The 24316-nt window shown below is 38.5% G+C and overlaps 2 protein-coding genes across 4 annotated transcripts in view; one reads left to right on the forward strand and one right to left on the reverse strand.

Annotated features, from left to right (window-relative positions):
• Positions 1 to 6779, reverse strand: NUDCD2 (NudC domain containing 2). Its single transcript, XM_011997784.1, has 4 exons — positions 6317 to 6779; positions 4026 to 4074; positions 3379 to 3530; positions 1 to 476 (listed from the first exon to the last, which is right to left on the reverse strand). Exons 1-4 carry the CDS (start codon positions 6503 to 6505, stop codon positions 393 to 395), a joined length of 474 nt encoding a protein of 157 aa, XP_011853174.1. The 5' UTR covers positions 6506 to 6779; the 3' UTR covers positions 1 to 392.
• Positions 6780 to 6823: 44 nt separating this feature from the next.
• Positions 6824 to 24316, forward strand: part of HMMR (hyaluronan-mediated motility receptor (RHAMM)) — a 34116-nt gene continuing 16623 nt past the window's right edge. The window contains exons 1-11 of one of the 3 annotated variants that reach the window (XM_011997755.1): positions 6911 to 7208; positions 12066 to 12164; positions 12911 to 12990; positions 15857 to 15904; positions 18082 to 18270; positions 19581 to 19667; positions 19759 to 19859; positions 21565 to 21639; positions 21766 to 21944; positions 22439 to 22587; positions 23848 to 24062. In XM_011997755.1, the coding sequence (XP_011853145.1) occupies positions 7163 to 7208; positions 12066 to 12164; positions 12911 to 12990; positions 15857 to 15904; positions 18082 to 18270; positions 19581 to 19667; positions 19759 to 19859; positions 21565 to 21639; positions 21766 to 21944; positions 22439 to 22587; positions 23848 to 24062 (1268 nt within the window). In that variant the 5' untranslated portion in view covers positions 6911 to 7162. Of the gene's footprint in view, positions 7209 to 12065; positions 12165 to 12910; positions 12991 to 15856; positions 15905 to 18081; positions 18271 to 19580; positions 19668 to 19758; positions 19860 to 21564; positions 21640 to 21765; positions 21945 to 22438; positions 22588 to 23847; positions 24063 to 24316 lie in introns of all 3 variants that reach the window. The other 2 variants (XM_011997765.1, XM_011997775.1) reach the window with 2 other exon arrangements.

A 24316-nucleotide genomic window follows, 5' to 3' on the forward strand; every position in this document is an offset into this window, starting at 1 on the left:
TTCCTATTTAGAAAACTTTATTGAATATCATACTTATCAAAAGAAAAAGTTAATTTTCCCCAAAGGCACCCTTCATTTCACATGATCTATACTCTAATGTTCTTTTGTATTAAAAATATGGTTAAATATGGAATTAGTAAAATGCAGCATATAAAACTTCATGCTGAGCAAAAACAAGTCCAAAACAACTTTACCATATATCCATAGAATAGTTCCCACAGTACATTTCCTACGTAAATCATGTTTGAATGCAATTTTTAGAACCATTTTAAAATATATTTTGCAATCTGTTAACTGTAGGCATCCACATTTTTCTTCCATTACATAATCTGTTTCTCTGATTAAGCTGGCAATATCTGCTAGGATCCACAGAATGCAGGAAAAAAAAGCAGTTATTTCTCAAGGTTTGAGAAATCTGGTCCACCTTTAGTGTAGTTTCCTGAGATTTCTGCTCCACTGAAGTCAAAACCAGGATTCTAAAAGATATAAAAATATATAATGAAATAAAACCTAAAAGGAAAAATACAAGTACAAACTGGCAATTGATAAAAAAGATATATAAATGACCAATAAATACATGAAAATATAACAGACTTCACTGTTATCACCAAAATAATATTTAAAACTATGAAGCATTTTTCAACTCTCCTAGTTATAAATATTTAGAAATCATACGTATACTACAATGTTGGCAAGTGTATGGGGAAACATATACTTCAATAAAAGTCCGTAGATAGATTTAATAGCTAGTATTTTAATTTTTTTAATTTATTTATTTTTTTGAGACGGAGTTTCGCACTTGTTGCCCAGGCGGGAGTGCAATGGTGCAATCCCAGCTCACCGTAACCTCCGCCTCCCGGGTTCAAGAGATTCTCCTGCCTCAGCCTCCCGAGTAGCTGGGATTACAGGCATGCACCACCACACCCAGCTAATTTTATATTTTTAGTAGAGACGGGGTTTCTCCATGTTGGTCAGGCTGGTCTTCAATTTCCAACCTCAGGTGATCCGCCTGCCTCTGCCTCCCAAAGTGCTGGGATTACAGGCGTGAGCCACGGCACCCGGCCTATAGCTAGCATTTTTTGAGAGCTTTCTATGTGCCACACAAATCTCTAAGAGCTATATATATGTAAGACATTTAACCCTCACAACAATCCTGTAAAGTAGTATGTTAGGCCTTAGTCTTTTTGGTGGGCTATTTCATTTATCCAACAAACATTTGTTGAGCTCCTACTGTTTGGAAGACCATTAGAGGTATGTAGAATTCAAGAGTGAAAAAAAAACAAAAATCCCTGCTCTAGCGGAACTTAACATTCTAGCAGGAGGAGACAAACCATAAATCAACCAGTACAGGGGCTGGCAGGCTTTTTAAAGAACTAGGTAGTAAACATTTCAGGTTTTGCAGGCCACATGGTCTCTAACACAAATACTCAACTATCTGAAAGACAATATACAAACAAATGAGCATATATGTGTTCTAGAAAAGCTATAAAACAGGTAGTGGGCCAAATTTGGCGCAAAGCCTGTAGTTTGCCAACCCCTGATCTAGTGTTAAAAGTTGGTAAGTGATAATAGAAAAAACAGGATAAGGGAAATAAAATGATAATATTTAAATGGGATGATCAAAGTATGCTTCATTGAGCAATGATATGAAAACATAAAAGCCAAACTGTGGAAGAAGAGCATTGCAGTCAGAACGATAGCAAAGGGATGGGCTGACATGTTCTTTAAGGAACAGCAAACAGGCCAGTATGGCAAAAGCAGAATCACTAAGAGGGACAGCAGTAGGGGAGGAGGTAGTCAAGGAGATAATGGAATAACTGAACAGATATGGCCTTGTAAGAGATAGAGAAATGACTTGCAGAGTTTGAGAAGTGGCATGATATGACTTGGATTTTAAAAGAACTGCTCCAACTGGCCGGGCGCGGTGGCTCATGCCTGTAAGCCCAGCACTTTGGGAGGCTGAGGTGGGCGGATCACGAGATCAGGAGATTGAGACCATCATGGCCAACACAGTGAAACCCCATCTTTACTAAAAATACAAAAAAATTAGCCATGCGTGGTGGCGGGAGCCTACAGTCCCAGCTATACATGAGGCTGAGGTAGGAGAATAGCGGGAACCCAGGAAGCAGAGCCTGCAGTGAGCAGAGATTGCACCACTGCACTCCAGCCTGGGTGACAGAGCGAGACTCCGTCTCAAAACAAAACAAAAACAAAAACAGAAACAAAAAAACTGCTATTTTGGGAAGACTATGGCAAGAGTAAAAGTGAGAAGACTAATTAGAACGTTATTAGAGTAATCCGGGCAAGACATTAGAGGTGGTCCAGATCTGAATGGTAGTAGAGCTGGTGGTGAGAAGTGGTTAAATTCTAAATATATTTGGAAGGTAGCATCAACAAGATTTCCTAATACACTGGATAGAGTATGAGAATGATGTAAGAATCAGAGATGAGTCCCAAATTTTTTTGACCTGAACTACTAGTTTTCATCAACTGAGATGAGAAGGCTACGGGTAAAAGCAAATATAGACGGATTGTTAGGGTGTTCAACTTGGACATGTTGAGCTTAATATACATTAGATAGCCAGGTGGAGATGTTGAATAGGCAACTGGGTATGCAGGTCCTAAATTCAGAAAAAAAGTCTAGGCTAGAGATATACATTTGGAAATCATTATCATAAAGATGCACATTATCAAGTGCTACAATCTAGTAATTCCTCTCCCAGATATTTATCTTAAAGATATCTTAGAACACTTGAGTAGTTTCACAGAGATGAAAGCACAGCTTTGTTTAAAATAGAGAAAAATGAAGAAATCTAAATCATATTAAAGGCAAACAGCTAAATCATGATAACACATCCAAACTACAGAATACTCTGAAGCAGTTAAAAAGAATGAGTTTTATACCTATGTACTAGTACAGAAAGAGACCCACGGCATATTATTAAATAAAAAAGCAACAAGAAGAACAATACACACAGTGTGATCCTCCATTTATGCTAAAAAACAAAACAAACAACAGCCAACATATGAGATGAAAATGAGACAGATGAAGAATGGTGGTGAAGGGGCCTTTTACTTTTACACTATGTAAGTCTATATTGATTCAACTATAGTAAGAGTTTATTCATGCATTACTGATGTACATAAAAGTAAGCTTAAACTCACAAATCACAGCAATACAAATAAATTCCTCTCAAGAAAATCTTTTGAAAAATCAAATCCATACAAGGCCATTATTCTAACCATTCACTTAAAAAATTCTTCTAGAAAATGTTTGTAACTCTTCATAATGACATTTGAGTTTCAATTTCAAATAGTATTTATTCGATGATTTTTATATATTTAATTACACATACTCATACACTTCATCTGACTTACTTCTTTTTGGAATCTCTCTAATGTAAGCTTTCTCTGCATTTGGTCTTGCACCCAAGGATCCGCTGCATATTCAGATTCTAGTAGAGAAGTCCAACAATTTGCTGCATCTCTCTTTGTCTTTGTGAGAACAATACGAACCATTTTTCTATCCTCTAAAAAAAACACACACACAAAGAAATTAGAGTTCTTCATCAAGTTGGTTTTTTTTTTTTTTTTTTTTTTTTGAGACAGTCTCACTCTGTCGCCCAGGCTGGAGTGCAGTGGCGCGATCTCAGCTCACTGCAACCTCCGCCCCCACCCCGGGGTTCAAGTGATTCTCCTGCCTCAGTCTCCCTAGTAGCTGGGATTACAGGCATGCGCCACCATGACCGGCTAACTTCTGTATTTTTAGTAGAAACGAGCTTTCCCCATGTTGGCCAGGCTGGTCTCAAGAAGTTCTTCATTAAATTTTATATTTTCAAAAACCACTAAGTAATCTTTTCTCCCCCCAGTAGGTAATTTTGACATACAACGGTTTTCAACACATTTCTATTGCTTTATCTTTCAAAACTGCAAAGACAAAAAAGACCTAATACAAAAGGGGAAAAGATACCAAGACAAAATTAATTTTAAAAAAAGATTTGATGAATTATAGTAATTACCCTTACCCAAAGTCCATGTTCCCTCATCAGCTATTGTAGAATCAAAGAGTTTGCCCTGAAAAATAAACATACAAGGTGCTAAAAATACAGAATTTAATTTGTATAAAGTTTTCATGATTAAGATTTATCTACTTTCCTACCTAATCCACATCTTATACCACCACTTCACCATGACATTTATAGGTGCCCAACCCTAAATTTTCTTCCAGTAGGTAAAATGGAAACTAGTTTACACTGCAAGGGATATTTACTATGGCAAAGAGCACAGAGCTCTCCAAAGAAAGATCAGGGCTCCTTAATTTTTAGAAGATACAATAATGCTGACCACTAGCCAAATGTGAAATTAGTAACTGAAATGCTTTAATTCTACCAATTAAAATTAACCACAAGAAGGGATCTCCTGCTAAAACTAAAAAATGTTGTCTTTTTTTTTGAGACAGAGTTTCGCTCTGTCACCCCGCCTGGAGTGCAGTGGCGCGATCTGGCTCACTGCAACCTCCACCTCCAGGGTTCAAGCGATTCTCCTGCGTCAGCCTCCCGAGTAGCTAGGACTGCAGGGGCCCGCCACCACGCCTGCCTAATTTTTGTATTTTTAGTAGAGATGGGGTTTCACCGTGTTAGCCAGGCTGGTCTCGAACTCCTGACCTCGTGGTCCACCCGCCTAGGCCTCCCAAAGTGCCAGGATTATAGGCATGAGCTACTGCACCCAGCAAAATGTTGTTTTTAATGTAAACTTTTAAAAACGTTTTAATCTTTTTGTTGGGCAATCGGCATTTAAAAAAACTTTACGTATTCCAGATTTGAAAGATTACTTGTGACTGTTCACAAACTCATGTTTTTTAAAAAAAAAAAAAATATATATATATATATATATATATAAAAATTTAAAAGAGACGGCACCAGGTCCGGTGGTTCAGGCCTGTAATCCCAGCACTTTGGAGGCCAATGTGGATTGCTTGACCCCAAGGGTTCGAGTCTGCTGTGAGCTACAATCTCAGCCCTGCACTCCAGCACGGGAGACAGGGACCCTGACTCTATAAATAAATAAGTATATTTTTAAAAAAAGAGAGAATGCATAAGCTCAAATCCATTTTAATTTGCTGCCAAATTTAAGTCATAGAAAGTGAAATTAAAGTGTCACTAGAAAAAGCCCACATTTTCACGTATGTCAAAATTAGTGGGAAAAAAAACTCCCACTGGTCTATATGTACATCAAAAATCCCAGAGTTACTGCTAAATTCCGAAAGTTACTGGATTTACTAAATGGTAATCTAAAACCATTGTTGAGGAAATTATGAATTGTACAATTCAGAAAAGTCACAGAGATCCAAGCTGACATAAATTAATGTCTTTCACAGGAATCTTGAGGCACTCAAAGCACCTCCATATACTGTAACATATATAATAGCTAACATATAGAATGAACTTATTACATACCACTGAATACTTCAAGCTCTTCATACACATGAATACCATGTTATGCTCAAAACAATCCTATGAGAAGGGTACTATAACTACCGTACCTTGTGGATAAGGAAGGTATACAGACACTGAACAATCTCTTGCCCAAGTTTACAAAACTAGGAAACAAGTAATCTCCCTTCACCACATTACACTGCCATCAAACATCTTGGGCATCTAATCTGAGAACAAAATCTAATTTCAAACTGTTCACTTAACTATACACTTAACAAAGAAAAAGCGAGTCCAGATCCAACGGGTATTGGTGAAAAGAAATAAAAGGGGTACTACTTATTTTCTGCACACACCTCTTCACCACGTGCTTGACCACTCCACAAACATGCAGGATTTTTAAACTTTTAGATGACAAAACTAATCACCTGACATCACCTCTAAATTCTCTGCCCGTTATTCTGTCCCTGTTTTCTTTGTTGTCCTTTCCTATTTTATCTGTTTATTAATTACGCTCCACTGCAGGGATGTTATCTGTCTGTCTTCCTGCCACCTTCCTGTCTTCAGTGCACGGAAGAAATATTTGTTCCTTTAGCAACCTAGTTAATCTGTTCCCAGCTAGAGCCCTTCGGAGAAGCAGAAGCAGCAGTCTGACTTGGTTTGAAAACTAAATAGAAAAATGGGCTCCTCAAATTTCCACTACTCAGCATCTGCCCTGAGGAGGCGGGCTCTGACCAGACCCAAACCTGGTCAGTGTTATCCTCTTTCTCTTTCTGCCAGCCACGGGAGCCGTGAGGACACCCAACAGTCGTTCAGGGAAACCATGAACTTTTAAGGGGCGGCTGGGAAGAGGAAACTGAATACAAGCCCCGAGCTGCTGCTACCTTGAGGATCTCGCGGCCGCCCACCGACAGCGCCACATGCCGGCTCTGCAGGCCGCACTGGATATCCTGGGCGCGCGTGCCTGGAGGCACCTGAACTTCAATGAACACCTCCTCCAGGGTCTGGTACCACTGGCCCCACGGGGTTCCGCACGGAACCACCCCACTCCGCTCCTCAAATGGGGCCGACATAGTCCAGTGGCTTCCCGGCCGTAGCCGCACCAGGCGGAGCCGAGCGCACGCGCGGAATCCCACGCTCAGGCTACGCCTCGGCCACTCTGCTCGGGTCACTGCACATGCGCAGGAACGCAAGTTGGCGTCTCGGTGTTCCTGTTCGTTTTCCCTTTTGAATGGCCATTTACGGCACCAGCAGAACCCGGATGAAAGAACTGAAACCCAGAAAAGTTCACATGCAACGCACAATGGGACAGAACTGGAACCAGTGAAGCCGGAACTTACTACACAGTCACCTAAGTGACGCCAAAATGCGCTTTCAAACGCCTCCGTAGTGAAGTGCGCTTGCGCAAATGCTAGTGGTGCGTAGGTTACAATTGAGTAACGCCGGGAATGACTGGGTAGGTGGGTGGGGCGGGGAACAGTAACGGTTTCCTATTGGCTGGCAGCCCGAACTCACAGACCAGCTAATTGGACGCAGTCAGAACCCAGCAGTCTTTCTTTGTATTCCTCTGCGGGATTGGTGTGCCCAGGAGTTTGACTTTCCAATTGGCTAACGCCGGTGTGGGAGGGGAATGTGGGGAGTTTTGAATTCGAAGCCGGTAGGCAGTGATAATCCGCATTCAGTTGCCGAGGAGTGCCAGCGACCTTCAGTTTCTGGAGCTGGCCGTCAACATGTCCTTTCCTAAGGCGCCCCTGAAAAGATTCAATGACCCTTCTGGTGCGTAAGGGGGAAGGAGCTGGGGGACGGGAGACGCCCTAACGCCCTTTGCCTCTTTCGGCTCCCTTCTTGGGAGGCAAGCAGGAGGCGATTTTAGGATCGGGCTGGGGCTCATTCAATTGATTGATTTTTCTCAAATATGCTCTAAGCATCTGTTACATGCCAAGCACTAATCAGGATGCTAAAGATACCGCAGGGAGTGAAACAGTCCCCGCCCCTTGGGGCTTACATTCAGGCGGGGAATACTGTCAATAAACAGCGGTAATGGAGAAACTACAGCAGAGCGAAGGGAGTGGAGGCGAGGCGTTGGTAGCTATTTGATTTTCAAGTCCGAGAGGGCCTCACTGATAACAACATTGGAGTATTACTTTTAGTCTGAACTTGTGGATTTCTTTTGTATATTCCATTTGGGCATAAAAGCAGGAAGATCCGTAAAGGCAGTTTCTAGGTGTAAAATTAGAGCAGTAGTACTTATTGAAAACATAAACAATGAAGTTATCATTGCTGATATTGACCACTTATACCTCAAGCACCATACTAAGGCTTTACATCGATTATTAGTTGTTAATTTCCCACCAACTCTAAGGGGTAATCCTATTATTCATTGTTTTATTGATAAAAAGACTGAGACTTAAATTTGCTCAGTGCTGCACTACCAAAGCGCCCGGACTGGAATAAGAACCCAGCCCCCATCATGTGCTCTTAACACCGCAATGCATAAGCACAGTAACCAGGAAGCCTTAGATGCGTTTGGTAAGCATTCATCATTTAAGATCCTGTATGCTGGGACTGTGCTACTAGATTTTGTTTATTCCTTCCAAAAGCCAAGTGAGGAAGGTACTGATATTGACCCCGTTTTACAGATGAGAAAACAGAGGTTTTGTAACTTGCACAACCAGTAAGTGGTAGAGCTAAATAGCAAAGCTCGTGATTTATCCACTATCATACACTATTTCATGGTTACTTATTACATCTCTAATTTCTGTCAGCCAACGTGTGGATGAAAATGTTCACAACTACTCACAAAGGAAGGCCAAATGAGCAAGTGAATCAGCACAAACTCATTTTCTTAGTTAAAAGACTCAAGGACCATATGATTTCCCCAGTAATCAAAGGACCTACTCTTAAGTTTTGTCAGCAGTGTGGCTTTAAGGTTTTTTGTTTTTGTTGTTGTTTGCATTATAGTAGGTTAAACTGGCTTTACCAAAGATACAGTATTTCAGGCTCACAGTTACAGGAGTAATACCAATTATTCGTTTGATGTTAATGTGTATAAGGCATTGTGGTGATTTTTCTTACTCGAGTAACCCTCACAACCACACTGTAAGGTAGGTACTGTTCTTTATCCGTGTTTTGTGAATGAAGAATCTGAGCTTCCTGAAGTCACTTTCCAGGGGCTTAAAGCTACACTGGAAAAAGAGAGAGTTTTTATTCACCCTCTTCTCCATACATCTACAAAGTATCTGGCCCATAGTAATGTCTGTTGATTGGCAGGCCTAGCTGGATTTGAACCCTGATCTGACTGATTACAAAAGCCTATTCCATTCCCACCTCCCCAACATACTTTCTGTTTTCTTTTCCATGCTGCTGAACTCAACCCTGAGTTAAATACTGGGGATACAAACATGTTTAAGATACTCCCTAACTTCAAGCAGGCTTCTGGCTAATGTGGAAAATGGATAGTACATAAGCCATAAGAAAACCAAGAAGTTCTATGATAGGAACAATACGCACAGGTTTCTATGAAGGGAGTTTTCTAGCCTGATTTAGGCATTCAGAAAAAACTAGAAGAGGCAACATCCAGGCTCTTCTGGCAAAACAGAAGGTGGGCTGTTCATTCTAGGTGGAAGAAATAGAAAACACAGAGGTCTGGAAGTTTGAAGAATTTGTTTAATATAACACATAAAATGTTTTGTTTGCATACAAGTATGGACTGCCTGGCTTAGCTTTTGTTCATTGTTGATGAAGATGTAAGCTGTTCCAGACAGCTTATGATCTCTCCCAAGATACCCCATTCCTCTTGTCTGATGTTCCCTCTCCCCAGATTTCTAACAAGTCAAACCTATGTTCTAGTGTATTTAAGAGTTAAGAAAAATATATAGAACATGAAAATGGCATGTGCCACAGTCTCACAAAGTATTGGTAAGTGTACAGGCTCCGTTTCAGCCTAGTTGCTCTTGAATCCAAATCCCTTTAACTATCAAACCCGACTCTGTAGAGTCTCTAGGGAAGAAGTTTTGTTAAATATGGCCTTAACTGTTCGCAACTTGCACATGCTGCTTAGTCACATCCACTCTCCCATGTTTTGCTGGCCCTTATCTCCTTGAGAGTGGACCCAGTGAGGGATTAGAATACTAGAACTCATCCTAGGTACATTGTTGAGTTTTTTCAGTGTACCTAGGAAGAATTCAGCCTGATTTAATTTTTTGTGTTCTGTTTCTCTGCTGGCTGCTTGCTAAATCTAGAACAGTGCTTCTCATGCTTTTCCACAGCAGCATTTCTAAGAGCAGAGAGCAAAAGAGAATAACCACCGGCTCTGAATCCCTCCCGACTTACCCCCAAAGGGCATAGCTACCAGTAGTGGTGGCGGTTTTCTCTGAAGTCTTCTATTTGCTTCAAAATACACTACATTCTTCATTACTTCCCACCCCTACCCCAAATGAATAAAATAGATGCTCTAAGATGTACCACACTTAGCCTAATTTTAGAGAACCCCTATTACCCCACATTTCAACCCAAGGTGTAAATAGTTTGTGAGGTGTGGGAAACCTGAGCCAGCCAAGATTAATGCTTTTTGCAAAGCCTACCCTTACCTTACTGTCCTGAATTCTACACCTCATTTTGAGACTCTCCTTCCTGCTTGGAAATCCACTACCTCTACCCATGACTGACCACATTTAGATCTGAAAGTTTCCAGCATTAGAGTCTTTGTGTGAGTACATCTAAATGATCATTATTCCAGATAGAGGAATGGATACTTAATTCTGTCCTTAATAGAGTTTTTATGGTTTACTTAGAATTCATTAAAGCAATGACTTGAATACTTTTTAAACTGTTTCCCAGGGTGAGAAATAAATTTTGTATTTCTAGGCCAGGCGCGGTGGCTCATACCTGTAATCCCAGCATTTTGGGAGGCCAACGCGGGTGGATCACTTGAGGCCAGGAGTTCCAACATGGTGAAACCATCTCTAATAAAAATAATAATAATAGTAATACAAAAATTAGCCAGGCATGGTGGCGCATGCCTGTAGTCCCAGCTACTTGGGAGGCTGAGGCAGGGGAATCACTTAAACCTGGGAGGCAGAGGTTGCAGTGAGTGGAGATCGCGCCACTGCGCTCCAGCCTGGGCAACAGAGCGAGACTCTGTCTCAAAACAAAAAAGCAAAAAAAACCCAGAAATTTATATTTCAACCTAAGATGTATTTTTATATCTCTACACATATATATGAAAGAAAAGTTTCACAAAACAATGCTTAACTTTGCAGCGTATGAGTCATGCTTTTTCTATCGTTTTTACTTTTTCAAAAATGCTAATCAAGATCTACTCACGGGGTTGGGCATGGTGCTTCACACCTGTAATCCCAGCACTTTGGGAGGCTGAGGCAGACTGATCAACTGACATCAGGAGTTTGAGGCCAGCCTGGCCAACATGGTGAAACCCTGTCTCTACTAAAAATACAAAAAAACTAGCTGGGCATGGTGGCGGGAGCTTGTAATCCCAGCTACTTGGGAGGCTAAGGCAGGAGAATCACTTGAACCCAGGAGGCAAAGGTTGCAGTGAGCCAAGATGGTGCCACTATACTCCAACCTAGGCAACAGAGCAAGACAATATCGCAAAATAATAATAATAATGAGTTTCTGTCTACCATTCGACAGACATTTAGGGGACTGCAGTAGTTGCCTGAGAATGGTCCAAGCTCCTTGCTCTTCCTATTTATTTGCATGAGACTCTAGACTGAAGTAAATAGCTTTTCAGAGAATAGTATTAATCTATTTGTTCCCAATCAGCTAAAGCTTTAGGCTAATAGTATTTTAATTATTTTAAGTCCTAAGGGCCCCATCTCAAATCTGCTATGTTTATTTACTCAGAAATGCCTTCAAATCTGGGACTTTAGTTAAGTGAAATTATGCAGTATAAACTTTTGGAACATAGAAATATAGTCTAGTACAGTTTTTACTTTGCATAACATTGGCTTTTTGAATTTCCTAAGCCTCACATTCTTTATCTGTAAATTATCACATAGTGTTCTTGTGAGGATTAAATAAAATGACATCTATAAAATGCTTAGCATAATGTCTGGCATTTAGTAAGTGCTCAAAAAATTCTAGTTGCTCTAGTGTGGTTGCTTTTCTTCCGTGTGTTTGAATTGCAGTTGACATCTTCAATAGGTCTGATGTATTGACATTAGCCAGAGATGGATTATCACTATAAATTTTTATTCTAGGCTAAACATTGAGGGATAGACAGTTTTAATTACTTTATTTCTAGAAACCAACAGTAGTTACCTTTGTGACTCTCTTTGAGTAGAGTTGACACCAAGTATTTTATTTGCTATATTCAGTCCTTAGTAAGAAAGCCATATATTGCCTGTAATACATGATGTTCATCTCAAAAATTGTCGTTTGCTCAGTTGCCTGTGTTCCTCTGACCCAGCTGATATAAAGGGCAAGATGATATTGTTCTTCATAGAGAGGCCTTCTTTATAATATCAAATGGATGCAATTTTTTACATTTAAAAAAATAGAAGCAGTTTCTTAATGACATTTTTACATTTATATTCACTTTATTATGACATGTTTTAACTTAAGATCATAAATAACATTAGATGATATATTAATGTTTTCTATTTCCTCTAGGTTGCGCACCATCTCCTGGTGCTTATGATGTTAAAACTTCAGAAGTATTGAAAGGACCAGTATCGTTTCAGAAATCACAAAGATTTAAACAACAGAAAGGTAATAGATCACCAAAGAACAGTGGTTATGTGATCTTGTAAGTTTAAAGTTATGAATAACAATATTTAAAGATGTTATAGCATTTTTTAAAATGTGAAGCTAGAACTATGTTTAAATTGTATTTGATGGATTTATGAAACGGTCAAGTACAGAATAATGCTGTCATCATTACGTTGTTATATAACCAGGAGAATTAAGCAAGACACTCATATTGATATGTAGCTTGCCTTTTAGTAATTACCTTGACCTGTCAGGGAATAGTAAGAAAATCAGAACCATATTAGATGTGTAAAAATATTGTGTAATTATTTGAAAATGTGCAACTAAGAAAAGAATATATTGTTTCATCAAAAGTTGCAATTAGAAATCTGGGGCCGGGCAAGGTGGCTCGTGCTTATAATCCTGGCACTCTGTGACGCCAAGGTGGGTGGATCACTTGAGTTCAGGTGTTCGAGACCAGCCTGGCCAACATGGCGAAACCTCATCTCTGCTAATAATACAGGAATTAGCCGGGAGTGGTGGGGTGCGCCTGTGGTCCCAGCTACTAGGGAGGGAAGTGGGAGAATTGCTTGAATCTGGGAGGCAAAGGTTGCTGTGGGCCGAGATCACACCATTGCAGTCCAGGCTGGGTAACAGTGACACTGTCTCAAAAAACAAAAAGAAGAAAAAAAACTGGAAATTGTGTTTTGTGTGTAGTTAAAACATGTTAACACCAACCATGATCTGTACAATTCATTTTTCTGCAGAATCTAAACAAAATCTTAATGTTGACAAAGATACTACTTTGCCTGCTTCAGCTAGAAAAGTTAAGTCTTCGGAATCAAAGGTGATGAGCTTTTATATGCCAGCTGGTTTATCAACTGTGTCATCAAAAACATCTGAAAGTATTGTATTTGATTAGAATGGGTTAAGTGTCTGAATCAAGGTTATAAGTAAATCTGTGAATTAATGAAATGAGTTATCATTAGAACTCTAGCAAGTGTTCCATTTCTGCCTAGGTCATTATGTTTAAATGTGCCCTTAGTTCACAATTACAATGGTCTTCAATTCTCAGTCACTTCCATGTTTAAATTGTTTATTACCTAGTAAAGATTTCAAAAGTATGTGATGCTTTCATTTATTGAGTACCACCATTTGAGTTGTTTTGATTTTGTGTATTTGTTTGTAGGGAAGGGTAAGTAGTTTTGAAGAAAAGGGGGAAAATGCCAATATCTAAGAAAGATACTGAGAAACTGTTAAGGAGTGGTGACAGATTAAATTCTTAATAGTCTTGTGGCTTGTGCAAGAGCTACTATTACTATTTTCATAAGTTTATAATCAGGCAAGCTACATAATACTTTTTTTTTTTTTTTTGAAATGGAGTCTCACTCTGTCTCCCAGGCTGGAGTGCAGTGGTACCATCTCAGCTTACTGCAGCCTCTGTCCCCACAGGCTCAAGCGATTCACCTGCCTCAGCCTCCCCAGTAGCTGGGATTACAGGCACATCCCACCACGCCTGGCTAATTTTTGTCTTTTTACTAAAGATGAGGTTTAACCATGTTGGCCCGTTGGCCAGGCTGGTCTCGAATTCCTGACCTCGGATGATCTATCCCAAAGAACTGGGATTACAGGCGTGGCCCACCATACCTGGCCGCCATATAATACTTTTTAAAAGACAGCTGGAGGGGTGCGGTGGTTCCCGCCTATAATCCCAGCACCTTGAGAGGCGAGGCAGGTGGATAACTTGAGGTCAGAAGTTCGAGACCAGCCTGGCCAACATATAGTGAAACCCCGTCTCTACTAAAAAATACAAAAATTAGCTGGACATGGTAGCACATGCCTGTAGTCCCAGCTACTTGGGAAGCTGAGGCAGGAGAATTGCTTGAACCTGGGAGGCAGAGGTTGCAATGAGCTGAGATGGCGCCACTGTACTCCAGCCAGGGCAACAGAACAGGACTCAGTCTCTCCAAAAATAAGAAAAAAAAAAAGACATCCGGGCACAGTAGCTCACGCCTGTAATCCCAGCACTTTGGGAGGCTGAAGCAGGTGATTGCTTGAGGTCAGGAGTTCGAGACCAGCCTGACCCACATGGTGAAACCCCGTCTCTACTAAAAATACAAGAAAATTAGCCATGTGTGGTGGCACGTGCCTTAATCCCAGCTACTCGAGAGGCTGAGGCAGGAGAATTGCTTGAACCTAGGGAGGCAGAGGTTGCAGTGAGCCTAGATCCTGCCACTGCACTCCTGCCTGGGCAACAGAGTGAGACCTATCTCAAAAAAAAAATAAAGTTAAAAATTTGTACAAATTACTAGGTTTTTTGATGTGAAAAATATTCAGAGTTGGGAAAAGTTAGGCTTAGGTTCTTCATTCATTTGGCAGTTGCCTAAGCCTCATATTCTATAATATAGAGCTGTGTTGTTCAGCATGGAAGCATAGCCACATGTGTCTGTTGAGCAATTGAAATGTGGCTAGTGCTATTAAATAACTAAATTTTTAATATTATTTAATTTTAATTAATATATATTTAAAGATATACTCAATTTTGTTAGTGGAACACTTTTAAATATTTTTGGAACAACTTGAGTATGTGAATTTACTTTCTCCTCTCTGTGTTTTATGAAACTAAACATACATAAATGTTTCTGATGAAAATTTAGCATTGAATTGAAATGTGCTGTAAGTGTAGAATACAAAGAAAATTTTAAAGACTTAGTACAAAAATATAAAACATCTCATTGATAATTTTATACTAGTGACATGCTGAAGTAATATATTTGATATATTGGCTTAAGTAAAATATATTAAGATTTTTACTTTTTAAACACACTACTAGAAAAATTTAAATGCATACATGGTTTGCATTATTTTTATTGGGCAGGACTGTTATAGACACTCTTCTTAGAAATTGATGTAAGTGGTTTGACTTAAATTTCTTGAAGAAACTGTCCTGAAATTTTGTAATTTATAAAGCCCCTTAGAAAACTAAATTACATACAAGTTTGTATGGAGCCCCAAAATAATAGTCCCTCCCCATAAAAAATTTCATGGAGTGTGAAATTAATAAACATGACACTGATGTCACTCCCACCTCCTGCCCCACTTACAAACATCTAAAACAGATTTCATTCAAGATGTTGATCCCTTTCTTCCATTTTTAGATGGAAAAGATAGTCTTTTTCTAGCCATTGTGTCAGAAAGTCTGTTGGATATAAAAAGATACAGTGTGAAAATTGTATGTCTTATTTAGAATAAAGCCAATGAGAAAATTAGAATCAGAGCTTATGCTATTTCAGTTTGTATTTCTTTGCATCTGTATATTTTCCTCTTTGGGTATCAAAGTTTAAGTTGATTTCTCTTTGTAAGATTCTTTCTGAGATAGCATAATGAAATATTCAAGATGTATTGCTGTTTAACATTAGAGGGAGGCAGTCAGTAGCTTTATTCATAAAGTTCCACCTGTTCTTTTCACTGGACTGATTAGGAAAATCCTGATTTATTGGGTTGAAAACTTTTAAACCTAAAATATCTTGAGATTTTTAGAATCTTTTAGTTATCAGATGAGTGACCCACAAAATTTTTAACAGACTCAGTGTAATGTTTGAAATAGAAACTGTTTGGATCCCTTAATCTTTTCTGGTAACTAAGAAACAAATTTGGCTGTGATATTTGTGACATCTAAATTTGCTTATAAGTTTTCTTTGGCTTTTAAACAGAAGGAATCTCAAAAGAATGATAAAGATTTGAAGATATTAGAGAAAGAGGTAAGCAGTGCTTTCAACTTATTGAAAAGTACATATGATAGAAACAGTTACATAGATTTAAGAGATAAGGATTCTGTTGCAGTGTGAGGAGTCCTGCAGTGAGGGAAACATGCCATTCAGAACAGTGCGTATGGGAAAACAGTTCTTACAATATTTCACAGATCTATCCAGGCTATGTTAATGTGGTATGCTGGCAACGCCAAGATTCAAGATAGCCCACTTAATGAAAAACTGATAACTGAAAATCATTATGTCAGTTGATTACAATTAGATATGTGGATCAGATATTTATATCTATCCATCGTTCACACTCTTCCTGTATGCTGACTTACGTTAAGACAACATAGCTAGAGGATTTCTTAGTGAGCATGCAATCCCAGCTGGTCAGACTGTGATGAAGGTAGGCTAACTCCATGCATTGCTCTGCACAATAGGTATAGGCCTTCCTCATGGGTGAAATAACACAGAGCTATGCTGTTCAATGTGGTAGCTACTCACCACATGTGACTATCAAAATTAAATAAGATAAAATTAAGAACTCAATTCAGCCGGGCGCAGTGGCTCAAGCCTGTAATCCCAGCACTTTGGGAGGCCGAGACGGGCGGATCACGAGGTCAGGAGATCAAGACCATCCTGGCTAACACGGTGAAACCCCGTCTCTACTAAAAAATACAAAAATCTAGCCGGGCGAGGTGGTGGGCGCCTGTAGTCCCAGCTGTTCGGGAGGCTGAGGCAGGAGAATGGCGTGAACCCAGGAGGCGGAGCTTGCAGTGTGCTGAGTTCTGGCCACTGCACTCCAGCCTGGGCGACAGAGCGAGACTCCGTCTCAAAAAAAAAAGAACTGAATTCCTCAGTTGCACTAATCACATTTCAAGTGCTCAATAACCACATGTGATTAGCAGCTACCATACTGGACAGGGCGTTTCCACCATGACAGAAATTTCTATTGAACAGTACTGACCTAAAGAACCCATTTACTTTCCTAGCAATGCTAAGCAGCTCACTGTGAACTTTGCTTCTCTGCCGTCTTTTTTTTCTGTTTCCGTTGCTAACCAACTCTTTTTCTTATGGATATATTCTTTCGATATATTAAAATCTTTCATTTGATTACAGTCGAATGTTGGCTTTTGACCAAGAGTATGTCAGAGTAACTGTAGATGTCTGCTCAGTTGCTCTGATTGTTTTGTATGTATTCTAATCATGTTAGCTATCATTTTATTGAGGATACATGTAGGGGTTGATATTTAATCACTGAGGAATAATCACTGAGTCTCAGTCAGATAGCTGGTGAGTGAGTGGTAGAGCCAGGATTAGAACTAATAATTTATATCAGTGACTTCATTCGGTGTAGAATTTTAGGGTGGCAGGTTTCCCCCCATGACATTAAAAATATCATTTCATTTCGTAGTCTTTTGGCTTCCACATTTTCTGTGGACAAATATTGGTCTGGGGGGGGTTTGTTGTTTTGTTTTGTTTTTTAAATCTGGTAATAGCAGCAAGAATGATGGCTTGCCAATGCCTAGTACATTCTCCTCAGAAGCCCAGCTCTGCCTTCTTGAAATAAAAAACATTTAGTATTTTAAGCTAATTTGAATTTGTGTAATTGAAGCTACAGAAAATAACTATTATAGGTGGAAATGCCTTAAACGTGAATAAATAGCAGCCGGGCACAGTGGCTCATGCCTCTAATCCCAGCACTTTGGGAGGTTGACGCGGGTGGATCACGAGGTCAGGAGATCAAGGCCATCCTGGCTAACACAGTAAAACCCCGTCTCTACTAAAAATACAAAAAATTAGCCGGGCGTGGTGGGGGGCGCCTGTAGTCCCAGCTACTCGGGAGGCTGAGGCAGGAAAATTGCTTGAACCCAGGAGGCGGAGCTTGCAGTGAGCCAAGATGCTGCCACCACACTCCAGCCTGGGCAACAGAGCAAGACTCCATCTCAAAAAAAAAAAAAAGTGAATAAATAGCTTAATTGTACTTGGAATTTATGGCAACTAAAGTTCTTCTGTTCTTAAAATGCATTAAGACTTTTAAGATGTATCATAGGTAAATATGATTATTCAGATAGCTAGTAACATTAGAATATCTACAAGCATAATGTCAAAATCAGAGATTTTTCCAGAAACTTTCAGGGTGATTATTCGTAATCATTTATTATCACCTTGTTTTTGTCCAGATTCGTGTTCTTCTACAGGAACGTGGTGCCCAGGACAGGCGGATGCAGGATCTGGAAACTGAGTTGGAAAAGATGGAAGCAAGGCTGAATGCTGCACTCAGGGAAAAAACGTCTCTCTCTGCAAATAATGCTACACTGGAGAAACAACTTATTGAATTGACCAGGACTAATGAACTACTAAAATCTAAGGTATCTGAGCCTCATGATAACATTTACAGTTGAATAAATATAAACATGTTTTTTCGGGCCGGGCGCAGTGGCTTACGGCTGTAATCCCAGCATTTTGGGAGGCCAAGGCGGGTGGATCACCTGAGGTTGGGAGCTCAAGATCACCCTGACCAACGTGGAGAAACCCCGTCTCTACTAAAAATACAAAAATTAGCGAGGCACATTGGCGGGCACCTGTAATCTCAGCTACTCTGGAGGCTGAGGCAGAAGAATCGCTTGAACCCAGGAGGTGGAGATTACAGTGAGCTGAGATGGCGCCATTGCACTCCAGCCTAGGCAAGAGAGTGAGACTCCGTCTCAAAAAAACAAAACAAAACAAAGTATACCAGGCAATTCAGATTTATTTTGTTAAGCAAACATGTTTCAAGAAATCCTTTCTCAGGGACTTGCTTTAGAATCTTGCAATGCACTTTCCAGCACACAGAGGTAAGTGACCACCCAAACAACCTTTCAAAACTAAACCAGCAGGCCAGGCATAGTGGCTTACACCTGTAATCCCAGCACTTTGGGAAGCTGAGACGGATGGATCACTTGAGGTCAGGAGTTCGAGACTAGCCTAGCCTAACATGGTGAAACCCCATCTTTACTAAAAATACAAAAATTAGCCAGGTATGGTGGCACACACCTGTAATTCCAGCTACTCAGGAGGCTGAGGCATGAGAATCGCTTGAACCCGGGAAGTGGAAGTTGCAGTGAGCAACACGGCACTCTAGCCTGGGTTACAGAGTAAGACTCTGTCTCATAAAAATAAAATCAAAACAAACCAGCAAGTCATATTAAGGAAAAGAGGGATAAGAACAGTAGACCGGTGCAGTGGCTCATGCCTGTATTTCCAGCATTTTGGAAGGCTGAGGGCTGGAGAATTGCTTGAGGCCAGGAATTTGAGACCAGCCTGGGCAAAATATCAAGACCCCATCTCTATAAACAACTTGAAAAATTAGCTAGGCATGGTGGTGGTGCACACCAGTAATCCTAGCTACTCAGGAAGATGAGGCAGGAGGATTGAGTCCAGGAGTTTGAGATTATAGTGAGCTATGATCATGCCACGTCACTCTAGCCTGGACAGCGAAGCGAGACTTGATCTCTTAAAAACAAAAGAAAAAAAAATCAATCAGTAATTATGGTGTAGGTCAAAGACTGTTCTCTCTACCAAAGCATATTACAGTCAAAAACATAACCCCAGTGATAGGTAGAAAAATCAATACTTGTGTATTTTAAATATATCTTAGCAGAAAATATTTCTGAATTTTTTATGTGTTTGTTGTACTTAGTTTTCTGAAAATGGTAACCAGAAGAATTTGAGAATTCTAAGCTTGGAGTTGATGAAACTTAGAAACAAAAGAGAAACAAAGATGAGGGTGAGTGCTGCCTTTGGCAGGTTTGCTGTGTCTGGATCTGGGGATCAGTACAATTTTCTCATTTCCTAAAACACGTATCTTTGTTGTGTAGGGTATGATGGCTAAGCAAGAAGGCATGGAGATGAAGCTGCAGGTCACCCAAAGAAGTCTCGAAGAGTCTCAGGGGAAAATAGCCCAACTGGAGGGAAAACTGTAAGTGACTGAATGTGAAGAGAACTTGTTAAGTGGAAGCAATTCTTGATTTGACTCTCTTCACAAATTATTGTTTACTGAGACTTCAGACTTCTCTTAGTACTTATCTCATTGCCTCCCTCCAGTTGCCCTATTTCTTTTTTTAAATGAGAATGAGCCCTAATCATTCTCAAACATGTGCTAGAAAGTTGTATGAGTGCATTACTTTTGGACATCTTCTGTATTAATGATGAGGAAAGGTTTCATGATCTTATGAAAGTGGTCATTAGATTGAAATGGAAAAACACTGGTATAGGAAGTTGTGATTTTTGCACAATCATAGGCTTTGATTTTGAGCTTTAATTTACATATAATAAAATGTGTGGATAGTAAGTGTTCAGTTTGGTGACTTTAGCAGTTGTATACACCTATGTAACCATTACCAAACAAGATAGAGAACATTTTCATCCCTTCAGAAAGTTCTTTCACACCCCTTCTTGTCTCCCTGCTACTGCCTGTGCCATGTTCCCATCCCCACAACTACTTTCTCACTTACATCATCATAAATTAGCTTTCCCTTTTTTAATTTATTATCATTATTATTGTTATTATTATTATTTTAGAGATGGGGCATTGCTGTGTTACTCAGGCTGGTCTCAAACTCCTGGACTTAAGTGATAACACCCTGACCTTCCAGAGTGCTGGAGGTAGAGACATGGCCGCTATACCTGTCCAGTTTTGCCTTTTTTTAGGACATGCAAGAGAGAAAGAGCATGTGTGTGTGTGTGGCTTCTTTTGTTTGATGTAATTTTTCAAGATTCATCCAATCTGTTCTGTGTACTATAATTTTTCCTATTTTATTTCTGAGTAGTGGTTCACCCTATGAATATACCTCCATCTCTTTACTCTCCTTTTGATCATTATTTGGGCTGTTGCCAGTTTCTGCCATTGAAAAGACTGCTGTGAACATGTTTTATGTTTTTTTATGGACATGTTTTTATTTCTCAGATAAATTTCTAGGAGTAGAATTCTTGGGTAATAGGGTAGTGTATATATAATGTTTTTTAAAACTCAAAAGTGGTTTTGCCATTTTTATACACCCCCTGGCAATGTATGACAGTTTCAGTTGTTACAGGTTCTCACCAACATTTAATGTTGTCTGTTTGATTTTAGCCTTTCTACTAGGTAGGAAGTGGTATCTCCTTTGTGATTTTAATTTGTTGCTATGAATGTTGACCATATTTTTATGTGCTTATTGACCATTTTATATGCATATCACCTTTTGCAAAGTGTCTGTTGAAGTCTTTTGTCCATTTCTTGCATTGGACGGTTTGGTGGAGGTAAACAGATAAGTAATCGAATACCAGGTAGTCTGGGACAAAAGCTTTATGGCACACAAAATGCTATTTAGTATGTTGGGTGGGTGGGAAAACCAGGAAGACCACAAAAAAAAATTATTTCTAACACTTGGGATACTGTAATGATGGTTCTTGTCATTACAGGTTTTTTGTCAGTGTATATTCAGAAGACTTTATCACTTAAATAAAAATTTTAGTCTTGTATTTGGATATAAATTCTGAATTTGAGAAATCACATAAAATAATTGTTAAGAGTTAGGACTCTGGAGTCAGCCTGCCTGATACAGCAGTATCTGGTACATAAGCATTATGTATGATTATTAAGTAATGAAACTAGAATGTATTAACATATGCAATTTTTGTTTTAGTGTTTCAATAGAGAAAGAAAAGATTGATGAAAAATCTGAAACAGAAAAACTCTTGGAATACATCGAAGAAATTAGGTAATATGAGCAGTAGCTTTAAATTGAACCTTATTTTTTTAATACTGAATCATTTTTATCATTTTTCTGTTATTTTTCCCTGTGCCTAAATAGATGTGCTTTTTAAGACAATTTGTTTTAATGCAGTTGTGCTTCAGATCAAGTGGAAAAATACAAGCTAGATGTTGCCCAGTTAGAAGAAAATTTGAAAGAGAAGAATGATGAAATGTTAAGCCTTAAGCAGTCTCTTGAGGAGAATATTGTTATATTATCTAAACAAGTAGACGATCTAAATGCAAAATGTCAGCTGCTTGAAAAAGAAAAAGGTATTACAGTGTTTTATAGTTACTTTCTTTAGATAAGTGTTACATACAACATTTAGGAAAAATACTGCTATGCTAAAACAACCTTTTAAATATAATTAGCTATACTAACATTTTAAATATAATTAGCTATATAGCTGTACAACAGCAAAAACCTGTACTGCATTTTAGAATATTTTACTCTTATAATGTTTGTTTTCTGTTTGTTTCAATACAGCATATTACCTGTCTTGATTGAAATATGTACAGTCGTATAATTCTTGACTTTTCCACTAGGTGGCTATTTAAAAATCAGTAGATACACAGAACAAGATTTGTGGATTTTATTATGTAGCACATAATATATATTCTATGTAATGATACAAAGTTCACAGTTGTGTTTTTTTCTTTGGAAATACCATGCTAAAAGCAGTATAAAGGAATATTATGGGAGTCCAGTTTCTCAGTGTTAATGTTCTTATCTAATTCCAGTATTTTTCATGTTTTGCACTTTCTAGAAGACCATATCAACAGGAATAGAGAACACAATGAAAATCTAAATGCTGAGATGCAAAACTTAAAACAGAAGCTTATTCTTGAACAACAGGAATGTGAAAAGCTTCAACAAAAACAACTGCAAGTTGATTCACTTCTGCAGCAAGAGAAAGTAATTTACTACCATATTTTTTCAAACCATTTATTTTGTGTCATACATTTCCCTATGCCTCTGAACGCCTTTACACTGTGTATATTCTTTGATCTAAGAGTTCTGTATCTTTAGAGTCTTATCCTGAGGACATAATCATGGATTTGCTGAGGATTTAGCTACATATTTTCACTACATGTTCACCACAGGGTTATGAATAATGTGGGAAAATGGCAACAGATGCAGCAAAACAGGGAAATAATTTTTTAAAAAATTTTCTGGTTCATGCTTATGTGATTTAGGCTATGTAAACATTTACGCTTACTTTGTAGAAGAGTGTCTAATTACAGAAGAAACAAAGCAATTTTTAAAATCCAGGTTATTTATAGAACATTTTACATATCAGTGAGAAGAAAGAAAGTCCACTAAAAAATTATGGGCATAGGATAGAAAAAGAGAAGGCGAAGTTCTGATGGCCCGTAAATGTAGAAAGATGCTCCACCTTAGTAGTAACCAAGGAAGTAGAAATAATATTTTTTTCACTTACAAAATTGGCACAAATTAAAACATTTGATAATATAAAATACTGGTGAGAGTTAAACCAACAGGTTCTTACATGCACTGATGTGAAATATTATACTGTTAGACAACCTACAACAGCTAAAGGAATTGAGGAATATATACTGACCTGGAAAGATATCAACAACAGAGTATATATCATTTATATCCCTCCCCAAATGTGTATGTATATATAAGTGTATAGAAAAATACCAGAAGGCATATATATATTCCAAACTCGTAGCTATCTCTGCAATGGGAAAACTAAAATTAGGGGAGGAAGTCATCAAAGATAATATTAACATCATTTGTAATATTAGAATTATTTCACAATGATGATTTATTTGTTTATTGTATAGCTTAAAAAATAATTTTATATAATATGGAAATCACCACATACTTTTTAGATAATATGTGAAACATTATATTAATATCAAAGCCAATTGGAAAGCAGATATATATATATAAAATATAATTTTAGTTTAAGAAGTTTCTGCATGTGCGTTGCATAGAAAAAAGCCTAAGATGATATTTGCTGCAATGTTAACAAGGTATAGGAAATAATCTATGAAAACAAATATGCTATTTCTATATTGTTTTAAGTTTCCTTGAATCTCTTGCATTTAGGTTTCATCCTTCTTTATCTGTACTTTTTTTTTGTCTTCTAGTACAACCTCACAATGGCATTCCAATTTATTTTGGTGATTTTCTGTTTGGATATAGGAATTATCTGCTAGTCTTCATCAAAAGCTCTGTTCTTTTCAAGAGGAAGTGGTTAAAGAGAAGAATCTCTTTGAGGAAGAATTAAAGCAAGCACTGGATGAGCTTGATAAATTACAGCAAAAGGAGGAACAAGCTGAAAGGCTGGTCAAGCAATTGGAAGAGGAAGCAAAATCTAGAGCTGAAGAATTAAAACTCCTAGAAGGAAAGCTGAAAGGGTTTGTATTAATAGGATCTCATGTTTATGTATGACTACAGATGCCACAAATTATTTTGAGTACATTTTTTTTAGTATTCTCATATCAATCATGTGAGCATGTGAGGTTGGAATTATTTTACAATTAAGTAGTAATTATTATTTTACAATTAAGTAGTAGACACAGAATGTGTACACAAAATGTACATGCAAACAAGACAGCCCCCTTTTTTAAGTTAAAAGTTAAACATATTGCCCCCTTTTTTTTAAGTCCAA

The sequence above is a fragment of the Mandrillus leucophaeus genome, unplaced genomic scaffold (genome assembly GCF_000951045.1).
Source record: "Mandrillus leucophaeus isolate KB7577 unplaced genomic scaffold, Mleu.le_1.0 Scaffold115, whole genome shotgun sequence".
Taxonomy (NCBI): domain Eukaryota; kingdom Metazoa; phylum Chordata; class Mammalia; order Primates; family Cercopithecidae; genus Mandrillus; species Mandrillus leucophaeus.